The following is a 15,951-nucleotide window of genomic DNA, read 5'->3' as shown; positions in this document are numbered from 1 at the left end:
GAATTTTGTGGCTGGTTAACAGTTTTTTTCAAAAAATACCCAAGAACACTAAAGCCTGTTTTGCATTATAAAAAAAAATTCATGCAAAATACTTTGAGTTCGTAAGCTAGCATTTTAATTAGTGAACATTGCAATAATTGCCAAATGAGTAATTAGCAAATTTTACCCGGAAATCGTTTAAAAAACCATAAGGTTTTTTGGCCCGAAGCAAAATCTTTATACAGTATATTAAACGCGTTACTTTTGAATGTTAAATTCAAACAAAATGCGGACCTCGGAAAACTGAATGTTCTCAAAGACGTGACGTTGCATAAGTTGACAATAATAATAGGAGAAACGTTGAAGTTTTCCCCCCTTAATGAGTTACATTAACTATGGAGAGACATTTTCTCAAGAGAAAAAAAAATCAAGTTAAGATCTATAGCACTTGAAAGCAACCTTCCATTAAAGGGCACACGCATCACATGTTGAAACAGAACTTTCGACTCGTGCCGTGACTTTAACGGTCTGCGGAGAAATACGAGCATTAGGAAATCGATGAACAATTTTTCGGCATCTAAAAAGGGAAAGGGCACTAGCTCGCCAGTTCCAATAAATGCACTACACGACATGGAAGACCAAAGCTCTCCACTGATAAAATAAAACAGATAAGACACACCAATGACACACGGTACATAATACGCATAGTATACAGTAATAGGTAATGAATAAACCATCAATATCTAAATGCAGTTACAAAATTTCCCCCAATCGTTGAATGCTCAACATTTTGGCGAGTGAAGCTCAACCAAAGCACCACAGTCCTTCCTCCCTTTGGAGCTGCTTGCAGCACATTGCCACGAGAGCCACAACATGTGCCACTGATGGATGACTGTGTATTCAAAACAGCCACTTAATTGCCCAAGGAAAAAACAACGGAACATTATACGCATAATGTAATTAACTAGTCATGCACCAAGGCACTCATAATTTTCAGTAATGGAATACATTTAAATAATGATTTATCAATAACCATAATATATTACTTACAGCACATGTACATGCTGTATTTAGGTATGTGTGTTTTTTTTTAATATACTGAACCACAGCAATGTTATTCAGGTATAACATGCCATGGTGTGCCACAGAAAATAACTGCTCGTTAGCCAAAACGGTTATTTCATGGTCCAATCAAAAGTCAATCACCTCAATTGCTGCACTACGAATCAATACAGGGACAGGCAAGCAGGCAGGTGTAGGGGCGGCCAGCGATCATGTTTCGCAACACAGCTGCTCAGCCGTAGTCCTGAAGAGCGTCCGGTTCAATTGACCCAAGCCACCGTAGGGCCTACACAGCTTGAGGTAGTGATGTGAACGTGTATGCATATGGATCCAGCCACTAAAATCATTGCTACTGAGCAGTGGAAACGACCCGTGATTTTTCTTTGTGGGGTACACTTTGGCTAGTCCAATAAATATCTCATGAGGCTCAGATATGAAGCCAAATTTGGGCTATTAATGTTAATTGTGCAAGCAGGAAAAGACGAATGGTACTGAAATAATACCTGGTAATGCTCACACAACACGTGAGCAAATAATCATCCGTGTGCTTCAACATTTGATAAATAGCAAACATATGCAAAGGCATAATAATCAAGGCAAGAATATGTCATGTGCCACACTAGAATAAAAGTCTGAAGCAATCCTCCGACCAGTTCAGCAGAACTAGCACACTGTTAACTGGGCATTTCTGAATTGCATAACGTGAAAGCATAAGACCTGCTTAGACTCTGAAAAACAACATAGGGTTCCCATAGAGGCAATAAAGGTGCTAAATAATTGGCCACAACAAGAAAAATGTCTCTAATTACTCAAAATGTCTCTAATTACTCACCAAACTGTAAGTCCTTCATAATGGAAACATATCTTTCCTCCATTGATTTTCCAGCAGTAGACATCCTGGGTCTTGAAAAAATACTCCTGTTTTCAAGATCTTGTTTGTCTGAAATTGAGAATGGGCGAAGAATCAAACATCTAGCCAGGTGTCTTGTGGAACAAGTGCCACAACAACTAGAACAGGATTATAGAAATATGGAACATACTGAAGGAAGTATTAAGAACAGACATTTAATTTACTTTCAAAGAAGCCACACTCAGAATTCATGATCTCACACCACATTGCACTTTTCAAAATCTCAGCTTGAAAGGTGGTAAGCAAAGGGTAAAAAGGGAGGTTTGTGCAGAGGCAGCACTTTGATATAAGCAGAGATATGAAGAAATGAAAATCGAAGCTGAACAGCGACACTGTTTGCCCTAGCAAGGACAGTCACCTAGCAAACCAAGATAAGGGCAGTCGAAACCACAACTCCTGATGTGGCAGCCATATCCATTGTGCGACTATCGCAAAGGCAGCATAAAGCACCATTCTTAGCAAAGCTCTGCAAACAGAACTTGCGAGAACTTGCCCCTGCTCGTGTGAACAAGTAATCCGCTCCATGGCAAGAAAGTGCACACACATTCCAGAAGGCTGTCTCGTCTCGGCCACAAGGAGACAGGCTACGCCTCGCATTGTTGTAGGATTTACTGGGTATTGTAGGCAATGTACTGCATGCAATAACCAATTTAAAATGCTCCGCAGCATTTGTATAAGCCTTAAGTTTTCTGTCCGTTCTCTTTGGTCGGGAAACAATTTCAATAAAAGTTTCATATGCCTCTCATAAAACCACAGATTTAGGGAAATGGAAGTTTTTTTTGTCCTATGAAGAATGTACAAAACGGAAAAACAAATCTGGTTTCCTGAATACAGCTGAAGATATTGCAGTGATTATTATAATTGAAGTGTTAATTAAAAAAACTAAATACTCAACGTACAAAGGACATCAATAACATTGAAGTATATCAGTACGTAATACACATTAGCTCCACAAAAAATATCATTACCAGTTATACAAATGAGTAAACAATTGTTTTTATAACTACAGAAAGATGAGCTAAGATGCGTGTTGCAAACAAACATCTGCAAGAAAGCAAGGGACAGCCATTGAATAAAGAAAAGGAAAATTAAGCCAAATGTTCAGACCATCTTAATAGCTTTAAGTGCAAATTGCTTAACAGAACATTAACTGTTTATTAGTCCTTATAAATGAGGCAATACACAAAAGCAGTGAAGATTCAATAGCAATACGCTCAATTGTAGCAATGCAGTATTCCCATGGGGAATGAGGAAGATTATCCAAGCCAACCGTACATTTATTTTTAAAACGCACAGCCAGAAAGAAGCTGGAAGGAGGACCATGTTCAAACAATAGTGTATTGGACATTACAAAAGTACATCTTAGCTAGGAAAAGAGGGATTTTTTTTCGAGTTGATAAAAGTGTGCGTAAACTACATGAACAAAAACCAAAGGGCTGCGTAGAATTCTGCAGTGATCAAAAGTGGTTGCATGAAAATCCGATTGGGTGAGTGTGATAGCAATCACGAACCTGTATGTTGACATGAGTACGTGAAAAAGCATTAGAGGGGGCCCAAGCAAGTCCGGCGTGTTGGCCACGAGTGTTTACGTGTGAGAAGGGATATTAGTGGAGTAGAATGGCAGTGGATGTGGTTCGAATGTAGGCATGAGCAAGTGTAAGAAGTGGCAGTGGAATGTGGTAATGAGTACATGTATATATAATTCGCACCACACGTAGCCAACCGCCCTAAACATGTGGTTTAAAGGAAAATACAAGCGCATGTGAACAGTTGGTAGTGGAGCACAGTAGGGAGTACACATGGTTTGAATGGAGGCATGAGTATGAGAAGCTGGTGGGCCAGCGTACCGAGTGTGGCCTGCTTGAGGCTGGTGGTTGCCTTGTGCACAATCTCCGCTGTCCTCTGGATGTCAGGTACCAGCAGGGTGAGGCCCTCGGCTTCGGCTTCTGAATCCACTTTCCCATTGGCTTTGCCCCGTTCCTTCTTTGACCTACAGATATTTAATGACGTTACTCATTACAAGATTAATAGGAAATACACCAACGAACTGTCTATGGCTGGCATGAGATTCTCTTGGGACAAATACAGACATCAAAACAAGCGGGGTTAGAGCCCAGAGGAGTTGCCAATGAACCCAGTTGCAATGTGAATTACAGGTTTCCACTTCACCAAGACAAATGTGCATCACAATTGCAAGACATTACATCTCCCCATCATTCCCCCATTATAAATAATGCTTCTTAGAAATGAGTCAATAACGTGCTCCATTTCCTGAGTACAACCTAAATTTACAGCACCATCATTTCAATGTTCCGGTGCACTTGATTTGTTTCTTTTAACCACCATACATTCTTTGACGAAAGTAATATGTTTAAGATAAAAAATAATTTTAAAAATTAAAACGAGAACATCCAAAACAAATGAAAAAATAATTGTCATGTTCACTAATGTGATCCAGATTGTGCTATAATAATAATGCAATTCATAACATGCGCAAATTTGCGGACGTATCGGTTGTCAAGGCATTAGGTTAAAAATCCATGGCTCCCGAGCAGTAGTGCAATTGCTGAGTGCGAAAAAGTGGCCTATGAAAGGTCGCTTGAAGGAATCTCAAAGGTCGTCCTTCAAACGACCTCTGGTCACAACGACCTCTGAGCACATCCCATTCACTCTGCATGAGAGTAATGTTCAAATCACTCTAAAACCGATATTTTATTTCCCAGAGCTGGGATTTAGCCAAATTATTTGTAGAAACAAATTTAACTTGATGGATATATTTTTTATTGCATTCACAGACGACTGGGCTGCGTCCATCAACTCACTGAACTTGAGAACCTGGTTTAATCACAGGCGGCCGCCTGGATTCGATCCAAAGATCTGAGCGGTGCTAGCTCAGTGCTATGACCTATGAGCCACCCAGTCACATCCGTGATTTTTTTTAATAACACAGGGATCTTGTTCCTGAGTCCTAGCAAAATAACCATCACATATTAAGCCAACCCCAGGCCACGCAGTCACGCCCTGTGGCCCCTCGACTGTTACCCAACATAATACACACAGCTAGCGTGGGTGGACAGCTGATATGACCCTGAAAAACTGTGGGGGCCTGTAATAAACACCAAATTTTTATTAAAGCAGTGTCCATAGCAGGTAAATTAAGGCTTTGGAGATTTGGATTGCATAGCTGCCAACTGAGTAAGAGCTGCAAACCAATGGATAAGTGCAAACTCACGGAGAAGCCAAGCAAATGTAAATGAGCTTAAAGTGTGTGGCAGCATTAATGTGCATTACGTTTGTCGGCTGTACAGCGATGAGTTGAGAACTGCATTTCGTATTCCGCCTCCGCAATGCCGTGAAAGGTTGCTGGGTTCCAAAGTAAAAAGTTTTCAGGGCCAATAAGAAGAGCCAATTTTTGTTCATACATATACAATCCCTGATACAAAGCTACACTTTAAAATATAATCTTGGTGCACGGCACATTTTTTGTGAAATAAATTTTGCTATTGCTGTAGTTATTAAAAAATAAAAATGTCCAACTTCATACTAGCTAAACGAATAGATATCCTGCAAAAAATACATTGACTTAAAAGCTTTCGTGACTGCAGGAATTCATATTGTTTGGGTCTTTCGGTAAAGTCACGTAGATAGGTTAAAAAAAATATTAAAACTACGACGTTTCGATCGCAATACAAGCGGTCATCATCAGGTGGAGAAAAAAAGAGGGGTTAGCCTCTAAAGGCAAACTGTTTATAAAGGTTTAAAATGGGCATAGCCCAAGTGACAGAAAGGAGTGGGCGGGGCACAAGAGCCCTGGGGGAGCATGAGCGGAGGAGCTTATGTTAATGTGAGGGATTAAAAACTGTGGGCCTCGGCATATTGAGCGGAGGTTATGTTAATGTGAGGGATTAAAAAAACTGGTGAGCAACGGACAGTGTTAAAATGGAAACATTACAGCCAGTTATGACTTAAACTGGTTGACAACGTCCTTCCAGTGATTGCTGAGTTTGTACCCATCCTCTCGGTTGAAATTGCGTCTATGTCTGTATATATGGATGGCTTCATGAACGAATCTTTGTTGATAGCCAGTGGGCTTGCAAAGTACCTTCGTCTTAAAGAAATCAATTTCGTGTGAGCCAACCGCATTAAAACAATGACCAGCCACGGCCGAAGTATTGGTCCTACCGTGTTTCAGATCTGCCTTATGCTCACAAACATGGTCCGACACATGTCGCTTAGTTTCGCCAATGTAACAACTGCCGCAGACACAGCTTAGTTTGTGGACGCCAGGGTAATTAATGTCAGGGATCACATCATTCACAGATGGGATCAGATCACGAATTTTATGTACTGTGTTGAATTGAACCTTGTGTTTGCTCATGACTTTGGAAATCTTTTTGGTGACCCCTGCTATGTATGTCAAGGTGATGGTTTTGATTGGGTCCTCAGATGGCTCTTTCCCAACGGCTAGGGTTATAGCTTTACGGATTGTGTAGCTGAATAGCCATTCATCTTGAGAGCTTGTTGTACATGTTCCAGTTCACTGGCTAGGTGATGATGGTCTGAGATACATCGAGCTCTATGGTGTAGAGTTTTGATGAGGTAATTCTTCTGGGATGGATGGTGGTGGGAGTCGGGCTTTAGGTAGGCATCAGTATGGGTTGCTTTGCTGTAGACAGTGGCCCATTGAGCCATCTGGTCTCTTTTCGATTAAAACATCCAAGAATGGTAGCTTGCCATCATTTTCCACCTCCATGGTGAATTTTATGGCTGGGTGTATGAAATTGATGTGGTTGAGGAATTGGTTCAGAGCTGGTCGGCCATGTGGGCAGATGACGAACGTGCCATCTACGTACCTCTTCCACAGGGACGGAAGTAGAGTGGATGCCTGGATGGCGTCTGTCTCAAATTTTTCCATAAAAACATTGGCTACAACCAGAGATAAGGGATAACCCATTGGGGTGCCTTCAACTTGTTTGTAGAATGTTCCATTCCAGGTGAAGTATGTGTTGGTGAGGCAGTGTCTCACCAGGGCCGATAAATCAGAAATCAGTCCTTGTTGGACCAAACCTTCAATGATTGCAATGGTGTCAGGCACAGGAACTTTAGTAAACAAAGAGACTACATTGAAACTAACGAGCAAATCACCTGGACAGTGAGATGTTCTTAATTAACGATACCAAGCGAGCTGAGTTAAGTACAGTTGAGGCGGTCTTACCAGTGAATGGTTGTAAGGGTCTCAGACAGAAATCGGGCCAGTTTGCAGGTGGGTGAGTCAATGGTAGAGAGGGATAGGACGAAGGGTTGTCCCTTCTTTATGGATTTTTGGTAAACCATACAATATGGGTGGTCTAGCAGCAGAGGGTTTTAAGGACACTGCTTGGTTTGTTCGATTAAATAAGTCGAATCAGTGATGATATTGTTTTTTGTAACGAGGCTGTTGGTGGGATCTCTTTAAGTTTTTGTATAGCTACCATGATTAAGTAGGTCCTGAATTTTGTTATTGTATGTGGTTTTGCCCATGATGACCGTGGCATTGCCCTTGTCGGCTGAGAGGATGACAATGTCATCCCTCTTTTTTAATTGAGATAGCTCAAAACACTCATCCTTACTGATGTTGCTGATAGGTGTCTTAGCGTTTATGAGGATTGCAGCGATTTCCGATCTTGCCACGTCTGCAGTGATGTATCCCAAACCCTTAAGGGCTACATCGACCTGGGCAATAATATCATCCACTGGGATGTGTTTAGGGGTGACTGCGAAATTCAACCCTTCAACCTAGAACCGATTTTAGGCTGTCGGAAATTGGACTATTACTCGGATTAATAACAACCTTGTCAACGTCTAACTTTTAAAGTGTGGATCTGGCTTCTTCTTGGAAAGGAGGTTGAACTTGTAAATCAGGTTATCTTTGAATTTAGTTGACATTGCAGCGGCTGAAGAGGCTGTCATGTTATCTACATGTTCCCAATCAGATGTGGAAATTTTTTCTTTCAATGTTAAGTGTGATTTCAGGAGTGTCTTGTCCAAAAGATCTAGTTCAATTCGGAGCAATCTTATTATCTCTGAGATCAGGCTAAAGCCTGCCCTGAACAAGATCCGTTTAGCATTAGAAGATGTGACAGCAGCAGATGTCAATGTAAAGGAGATTGGTATTACCTTAGTGTCGCGGCATCTCTTCATAACCTTCGCCGCTCAATATGCCGAGGCCCACCGTTTTTAATCCCTCCGCTCATGCTCCCCCAGGGCTCTTGTGCCCCGCCCACTCCGTTCTGACACTTGGGCTACGCCCATTTTAAACCTTTATAAACAGTTTGCCTTCGAGGCTAACCCCTCTTTTTCTTTTCTCCACCTAATGATGACCGCTTGTGTTGCGATCAAAACGTCATAGTTTTTTGTAAAAAAATTTTTACCTATCTACGTAACTTTACCGAAAGACCCAAAGAATAAAAAAAATACATTCCTGCAAATATGTCCCAAAAAATCCAAATATGAGCAGAAAGGAATTCAGGAGCAGAATGTATAAGTAACTCTAAGCCCGATAGTTAAACAAATTCAGTCACTCCACAATGCAGTTTGCACTTTGCTATTCAAACCTGTTCCAAGTCTTACGACGAGAAATGTGGTAATGTTCGGCCAAATTTCTTGTTGTACTCGCGCACTGGTAACTGGTAAAAATGAGTAAAAGCATAAAGTCCCTACCAAGGAAGAACGCGTCAATCAAATATTAAATAAAAGGTGGGTACACATTTTTCCAGGTCATTTCCTGCCTTAATTAAAACCCACTTAATCCAAGACGCTCCTACCACAACAGCATGCTAAACTACAAACATTCACAGCATCTAAGCAAACATTTGTCCTGAAATAAAATTTGTCCCAAAGCAATGTAATCTTCCAATTTTATGGAACCAAGCAATGAAAGACTTACATCACCCCCAATTTATTCTTCCATTCAATATTCAATCAAACCCAGATGAAAGAAAATACTGATGATTCAAAGGACAATCTGTATATTTGATAATATATCACATTCATCAAAAACATCTCATAGTGAGTCATGCTCTTCACGTGTAACATGCGATCAGCTGTGCCCCACCACTCAACAGGGTCACAGCTGGTTCACACGCAGCCCTCCAGCTCATTATCATAGTTGCAACCTTGTGAACTGGCAATGTGTGTGTGTGTGTGTGCCTCTCACCTGAGTCTGTTACTGTACGTGTCAACACAGGTTTTCATCTTTGTGAGCAGGGCAGAGATGCAGCCTTGAGACGCGGTCTCAGAGTCCTCCTGGACGTCAGAGGGTGGCCCTCCCGAGAGGGGCAGCAGAAGGGGCACGAGCGGCGGGCAGAGGGCAATGGCCCGCAGCAGCTCGAGCAGAGCCCGGTACAGCGGCACGTGGCGCGCCATGTCCAAAACTGCGGAAACGGCAGCAGTGCATCGCACGTGTCACTCGGCAGAACAGGACACCAGCCCCACAAGCACATGCTGCGATAGCATTACCATAGTTACTAGTCTTGTAAACTTAACGCGTCGATTCCTCCGCCCATGTTGAGGAATTGGTCTACCAGGCCAATTATGTCGTCTCAATACACACGGCGTTCAACAACCACCACCAACACCACGCTGCAGGTCACAATAATTATACTTCCGCTTCTATCCTCGCATTGCTTGACTTTGGAATTCCCTCTTATCATCTCTTTTTCCAAGTTCTTATCACCTCTACATTCAGGAAACGTATTTACTTTTATCTATTACAACTTCAAGAGTAATGTTTGTTGCTGTTTGGAATATTGAGCATCTGGGCCGGTGCTCAGCAACTAAAAGAAAAAACACAGGACAGCACCGCTAACTGAAAATGATACAGCAACAGTGTTACGCAAACGTGAGGCTACACCACAGCACTCAATGTTGGGTGGCTTATTGGGCACGTCTACTTAAAAACAAAGTCCCAGAAGCTGCCTTAAAAAGCTTTAAAATAAGGCCAGCAGCTTTTGCTCTTTTCCATATGTATAAGCCAAGAATCGTATTCAAGTACAAGGAGAACGTATATCAGCAAGAATAAAGATTATTTGGTGGGCATCAAAGCACTCCATGGCATTTATGGTAGACCTAGAAATTACTGGCAAGTGATATCACATTTCAAGCAAAGAATTGTGATGTGCAATTTTATGGCAGTAACAAAATGCAAAGTTAACTAAAATGGCAGAGTTGCTCGAATGATTGAATTGTCATTCCAGTTGGATTATACACATCTTCCTTGAAATCAGGTCAAAGTTGTAAAACAATGCTTTTGTTTGAAATAATTTGGAAAGACTTTAAGAACCAAGGCAACCTCAAAACCTGTGAAAATTAAGGAAAATTAAACTTTGAAAAAGAAGGCCCTGAATACATAACGTTATTCCCATAAAAATATTAGTCTATTTTACTTCAAATGTGATTCAGACTGAATACATTTCATGCACGTTAAATGCACATTTGTATAGTCTCTTGTATGACGTTGTAATAAACTGCAGCAATTGGTGGAAACAATCGTATGTAGTAAAAACAAATCTGTGAGGATTTAGAAAGGAAATAAATCTAATTCTCATTAAACCAAAGGCTTTCGAGGCCCTGAAACTCAAACCTAGGAAGTATAGAGAACAAATTAAACCTTGGAAAAATAATAAATGATATGAAGATACTTAATGCTATCAAGATACTTAATGCTGTCCATTGTAATCTGATCACACTGCCAGGTGGTGTATGAAATAAATGTTAAAAACTATAATAATCGCACTCAATAATGGGAAAACTGTAATGCCAACACCATCCCAATATTTATTTATATATATAAAACATTGCGCTAAAATGAAACAGTGCCAATGTTCCGAATTTGTTAATAGAAGTGGTTTCATGAGCAGCGCAAATGCCGTGTACCTGCAGTGCAGTATTTGAGGCGCCAAAATTAGAAAGCTTGCATCAAAAAGCTATAATGGCTTTTATGGGAGCATAACAGCAACGTTGTTTTTGCCATATAATAATGTCAGAGCTGTTTTTCTCGGGAGATTATTTAAATCGTGCGTTTGATGCAAGCGTTTTATGAAACGCGGTGCCTCCGATAATAGCCCCATTTCATGCAGTCCAAAGACAAAAACGAGGATCAAATTTAAATGAATAAGTAGCAGAAAATACATTTATATCCGAGTAATAGGTGACAATAAAGTAGTCTAAAAAATGCCCATAATTAAAATGTTGACTATTTTATACGAACCTTAATTTACATTTCGGGAGCTGTATATAATTATTTTGTTTTCCAATTTATGAGGTTTGTAGGTCCAGATTGCAGCTGAACATTCATCAGGTCGCACATAACAGCCACTTAACAGCATATGGGCCCACATGCTCGCACGTATACATGTGGTACAAACACAAGGACATCCTTTTTGGAGCGGGGCGAGAGCTCATTGAGACAGTCATATTTAAGGCACTATGGGTCAAACAATTACAAACATTACAAAATATAAATGACAGCAATTATTAAAAGCACAGAAAATTTAAAATAACGGGAAGAAAACCACCATGAAAGCTTATAGAAAAAATAAAAATGAATTATTGTGCTTGTTCATACAGAAACCCTGAGTCTCAGAGCATATCAATGATCACCCTATACTGCAAGAATTCTGCTGAGTTTCCGCACTGTAGGTCGATGATTGTTCTTGAGATTCCAAATGAGTAATTGAAAAAAAAGATTACATTTGAAGTAAATAGACAATCAAAAAAACTAAATAGAAAGTGCAATCCATTATTCAACAGTCTCAATTTAAGTAAAGACCAACAAATAATGTGCTTTTAAAAATAAAAGAGCATGAGCATATTTGAAAGATGCACACCCTCGGTGTAAAACATTTCATAAGTGCAATTTAAAAACACCTGCCTGCATTCATAAAACCCACATAATCTAGAAACTTATTTAACTCGGATGCAGAGAGACAATATAACTTAATGTATGAGGGGCATCATACTCAAGAGAATATTCACAATAACGGCTTTAATATTTTGAACATACCACTGTAGTTACAGCAATTACAACTACAGATATGGTTGCTTGCATATAGAACAGTAATATTGTTCACGATACAAATGTCATCATTGCAATGCAAATTACACATTTCCATAAACAAACCGTATTCTAAACAGCACTGTTAAACCTATTGTTAAAACCTTGGTTTCCATCGCACTGTCACATTACAAGGAGTTATCACTTCACACCCTTCATTATTTTCTCTACTCACCCTCCTCCATGGTAACGTTGTCTCGCTTAGCGACTAACACTGTAACATGCATTTTTCACCCATTTTCATGTTATAATTTAATCATACACAGTAATTATAAAAGAACACTTAAAAATCAACAATATTAAAACAAACTGTCAAGAAAAATGTGAGCCATGGTGTTTTCGAAACCTATTACCCCTTAACCCCTTCATTCCCATTGAATCAATGTTTATTATAACGCCACTTTCCCTTCACGCGGCGTTCTTGAGGAATGCAACGACCATGTTGTAGGAGAACTGACTACTACTATGTTCCACCAGGAAAGTGGCAACAACACGCAGTGCTACTGCATATGAACATGTCCGTCATTATTCCCCTGGGCTCAGGTACCATTGTGTTACCTCAGCACACCTGCGGCCGATTCAACTGCGACCCCTAAATGGCTAAAATTGTTAGCGCCTTGTATCACTATGCTATTTAAATGTACATGACCGCACATTCCCTGCTCGGCCATCATTACTTGAGCAGCGTCGTCAGATTTTGAGACAGTGTGGACAGAATCTGCTAATTTATTTCACATCCAATCAGACCCTGCACGGAAGCCAGGTCAGTGGCCACCAAAGTAACCACCTTAACCACCTAAGCTTTTCCCTGCTGAGTTTGCAAGTACAATAACGGCAATGTGAAATTAAACTGAACAAAAACAATACATTGGCAATAGTCATGCTCCAAGCCAAACAATATACCGAATACATAGGAATGTAAACGTGCCACTAAAAACACTAAAGCAATGCATTATGAGCATATACGTACATTAAATATTGAATGCCACTGTGCGGTTTTGTACAATGTCACTGTGTGGTAGGACTGATCATACTGACAAAGGTGGCGACGGTGGCTGTGAATCGTCAGAAACATCTTGTTTGGTCAAACTGCCCATTGGTCAGCAAGTTTCACTGCACACACGTTGCTTCGTGACATGACCAGTTTTACATTTCACTTTATATAACTTGCCCCATGATAATAGTAAAATTCGTCATTGACACATTCATGTATGTACGGTTGCTCTCAGACAATAAACATTGCTTCATCCCTAATACTGTGCACTATTCAAACTAGATAGCGTACGTCAAAATTATGCATCAAGATTTTATAGCATTTCCAGCATCAAGAAACAAGCGATAAATTTAAGTGAAGCCGGTCCCCACAGCGTCATAAATGTGTCTCCGTGTCATTGAGAGATGGTAAGCACTGCATTAAGGCATCGCTTACGAGCTCATGATCAAGAGCAATGCCAAGACTGCGGCACAGTAATTAATTTTCTTACCAAATGGGGCATTCATGGAATGCAGAAAATCTAAGAGTCCCTTCCACCTGCCATCACGGTCAACAAGCTGCTACACATATCTGCTCAGACTTATTGTGCACAGCCCATTAGATTGTAAAAATTACCGAATGTCTCAAGGGGTACTCCAAATGAAAACAATTCAGAACAGTACATAAAGCACAGTAGAAGACAACTATAGTTTAGATAAGTTAAACTTACAATTAAATGCAATTTTCATTAAAGTCAGTCTACATAACGGAAAACAATGCTGCATCATGCACTAGACAAGGCTTCAGTGAATAACCTCAGATGACACATTATTATCGCAGATGGCATTCTACTGAGCAGCTCAAATGTCCACACAATGTCCTGTTTTGTGTCCTATAAAGCACTTATATCAACAACAGTTGTATTTACAGTGTGGTTGTATTCAAATTACATTTCAAAAGTCCATCTTCAAAATTGGTTTCATGAAGTAAACAGCTTCAAATAAGCACTAATGTGAAACATTTGTGTACCTTGCCAGTATAATACATTACCAAATGACTGTCATTTATATATCTCAACATGGAATAAATGACAATTTCAAATGAATGACCTTAAGTGTAACACACAACAGGCTGCTCAATAGCATAGCAACAACGGATACTTGAAAGCATCAAATCAGGCACTGCATAATTCAAGGTCAATTATGTCACTTTCAATCACCTAATTACCCATCTCCTCAAAACATCCTGGTACCATCATTTATCATACCATTTAGCAAGCGGATGTTGTGTGTTGGAAGGAATTCTTACAAGCCCAATTAAGTGCCCATGATATACGAAGTGGTTTTTCTCAATCCGTTTACACCTCCACAGCTGATGACAAACACACCTGTAGAGCAACGGAACCACAGGGGTGACGAGCAACCTTCTGCACAATGCAAATGCCTGCAACATACACATTCGCACGATGTCCTGCACGGGGCAGGCAACACCAACGCAACGCAGGACAGCAAGCAACTAGTCTCATTGCAGCCCAGAAAACATTGCAGTGTGGCCAATTTATCAGGCTCACATTGCCGAAAGGAAGTATGCGCCTGTTGTGATGGGAGCACAACAAAACGTAAGGTTAGGTGTCTCGATATAAAAAAAAATATACACTCGAGCAATTGGTTTACACTGGAAACATTTCTTTTGTCAGCAACATCATCGACAACAACTACTACTCTTTGCGGCCATACTTTTGAGAAAGGCGGAGTGAGATTGAGGCTGCCTCACCCAATGGGCGCATGCCAATTTCTTGGCTTGCTGCACGAGCTGCAACCCTATTGAACTCGTGGCTCACACACCACTCTTCCCCAGTGTCTGGCCACAACGCTCACTCTCTAGCGCAAACATTCGAATGCATAAGTTTCTACTAACGAGAGCAATCCCACATGACGAGCGACTGTTAGTTTCGTGTGTTACTCGAAGTCTTTTGAATACTTCTTAAATATTAAATGCGAACCTTTAAATTATGCCATGTTATTGCACACTATAATTCCGTGTTGTCATTGCTACCAACGTTACAGCAATTACTCATAAATGTAATGTTACTTTTTAGGAAATTTAAAAACACAATGCCAATTTCACGAAATCCACGCTGGTTTTATAACCAACACGTACCTGCTCATTGCCATTTAAAACGTTAAGGCTGTCTCTTATTTGCTATGCATAACTGATGACAGAATGGAATGCCAAATATACAATCCAGCCATGCCAGCATTACTTTCATAAACTTGAAAGTAATGCCAATGGGACAGACATTCGTTTCGAGTCACAGGCTTTCATGTGCAGGTGCTTACAAATAAGGAAAGGAACTGCGCACACTTCGACTCATCACTACATCAAGGCACTCCAGGGATGACAATGTACCCGAAACAACTTCTACATGTACGCATGTATGTACGTGGAAAGTCTTTGGCATCGTAGTTAACCATGCTCATCGGAGGTGCGGGGGAAGGACAAACTTAACAGAAAAAGCAGTTCTAAAGAAATGGGTTTTCAATATAGATTTTAAAGTGCATAACTCCAGTGGCTTCTGAATACCAGAAGAGCGTTCCAGACGGCCACAGAAGTGCATCTGGAAGCATGCGATGCGGTGACCATCTTCGTTCGATGGCTAGCCAAAAGCTGCTGCGAGGATGACTGGTGTTTGCGTCATGGTTTATGCTCCTTGAGATCAGCAAGGTATTGTGGTTTCAGTTTTGGCAAACACTGTGTGTATAATGAGCGCAACCTTATAATGTATTCATTCGGGCAACCGGAAGCTAGGCGGACTGGATGGACATGGTCGGATCTTGCAGTACCCGTCACGACGCGTGCCAGAGAATAATGTACATGCTTCATCTTTATGTTTTTGCCAGACGTCCCGGGACGTACAGAAGTGAGTTGTAACAA

General features: G+C 40.6%; 1 protein-coding gene across 6 annotated transcripts in view; it reads right to left on the bottom strand.

The window, feature by feature from the left end:
* The window catches only part of BIRC6 (baculoviral IAP repeat containing 6), a 165,484-nt gene that overhangs the window by 31,263 nt on the left and 118,270 nt on the right, over positions 1–15,951 (bottom strand). For 5 of the 6 annotated variants that reach the window (XM_032947717.2, XM_032947718.2, XM_032947720.2 and 2 more), the window contains exons 67-70: positions 9,147–9,363; positions 5,243–5,314; positions 3,799–3,941; positions 1,874–1,981 (exon numbers count right to left, since the gene is read on the bottom strand). In XM_032947717.2, coding sequence (XP_032803608.1) covers positions 1,874–1,981; positions 3,799–3,941; positions 5,243–5,314; positions 9,147–9,363 — 540 coding nt within the window. The remainder of the gene's footprint in view (positions 1–1,873; positions 1,982–3,798; positions 3,942–5,242; positions 5,315–9,146; positions 9,364–15,951) is intronic. The other variant, XM_032947722.2, reaches the window with a different exon arrangement.

Source organism: Petromyzon marinus, chromosome 6 (genome assembly GCF_048934315.1).
Source record: "Petromyzon marinus isolate PM22_M1 ecotype Great Lakes invasive population chromosome 6, UKy_Petmar_22M1.pri1.0, whole genome shotgun sequence".
Lineage (NCBI taxonomy): Eukaryota > Metazoa > Chordata > Hyperoartia > Petromyzontiformes > Petromyzontidae > Petromyzon > Petromyzon marinus.
This window is presented reverse-complemented; position numbering and strand designations above follow the sequence as displayed.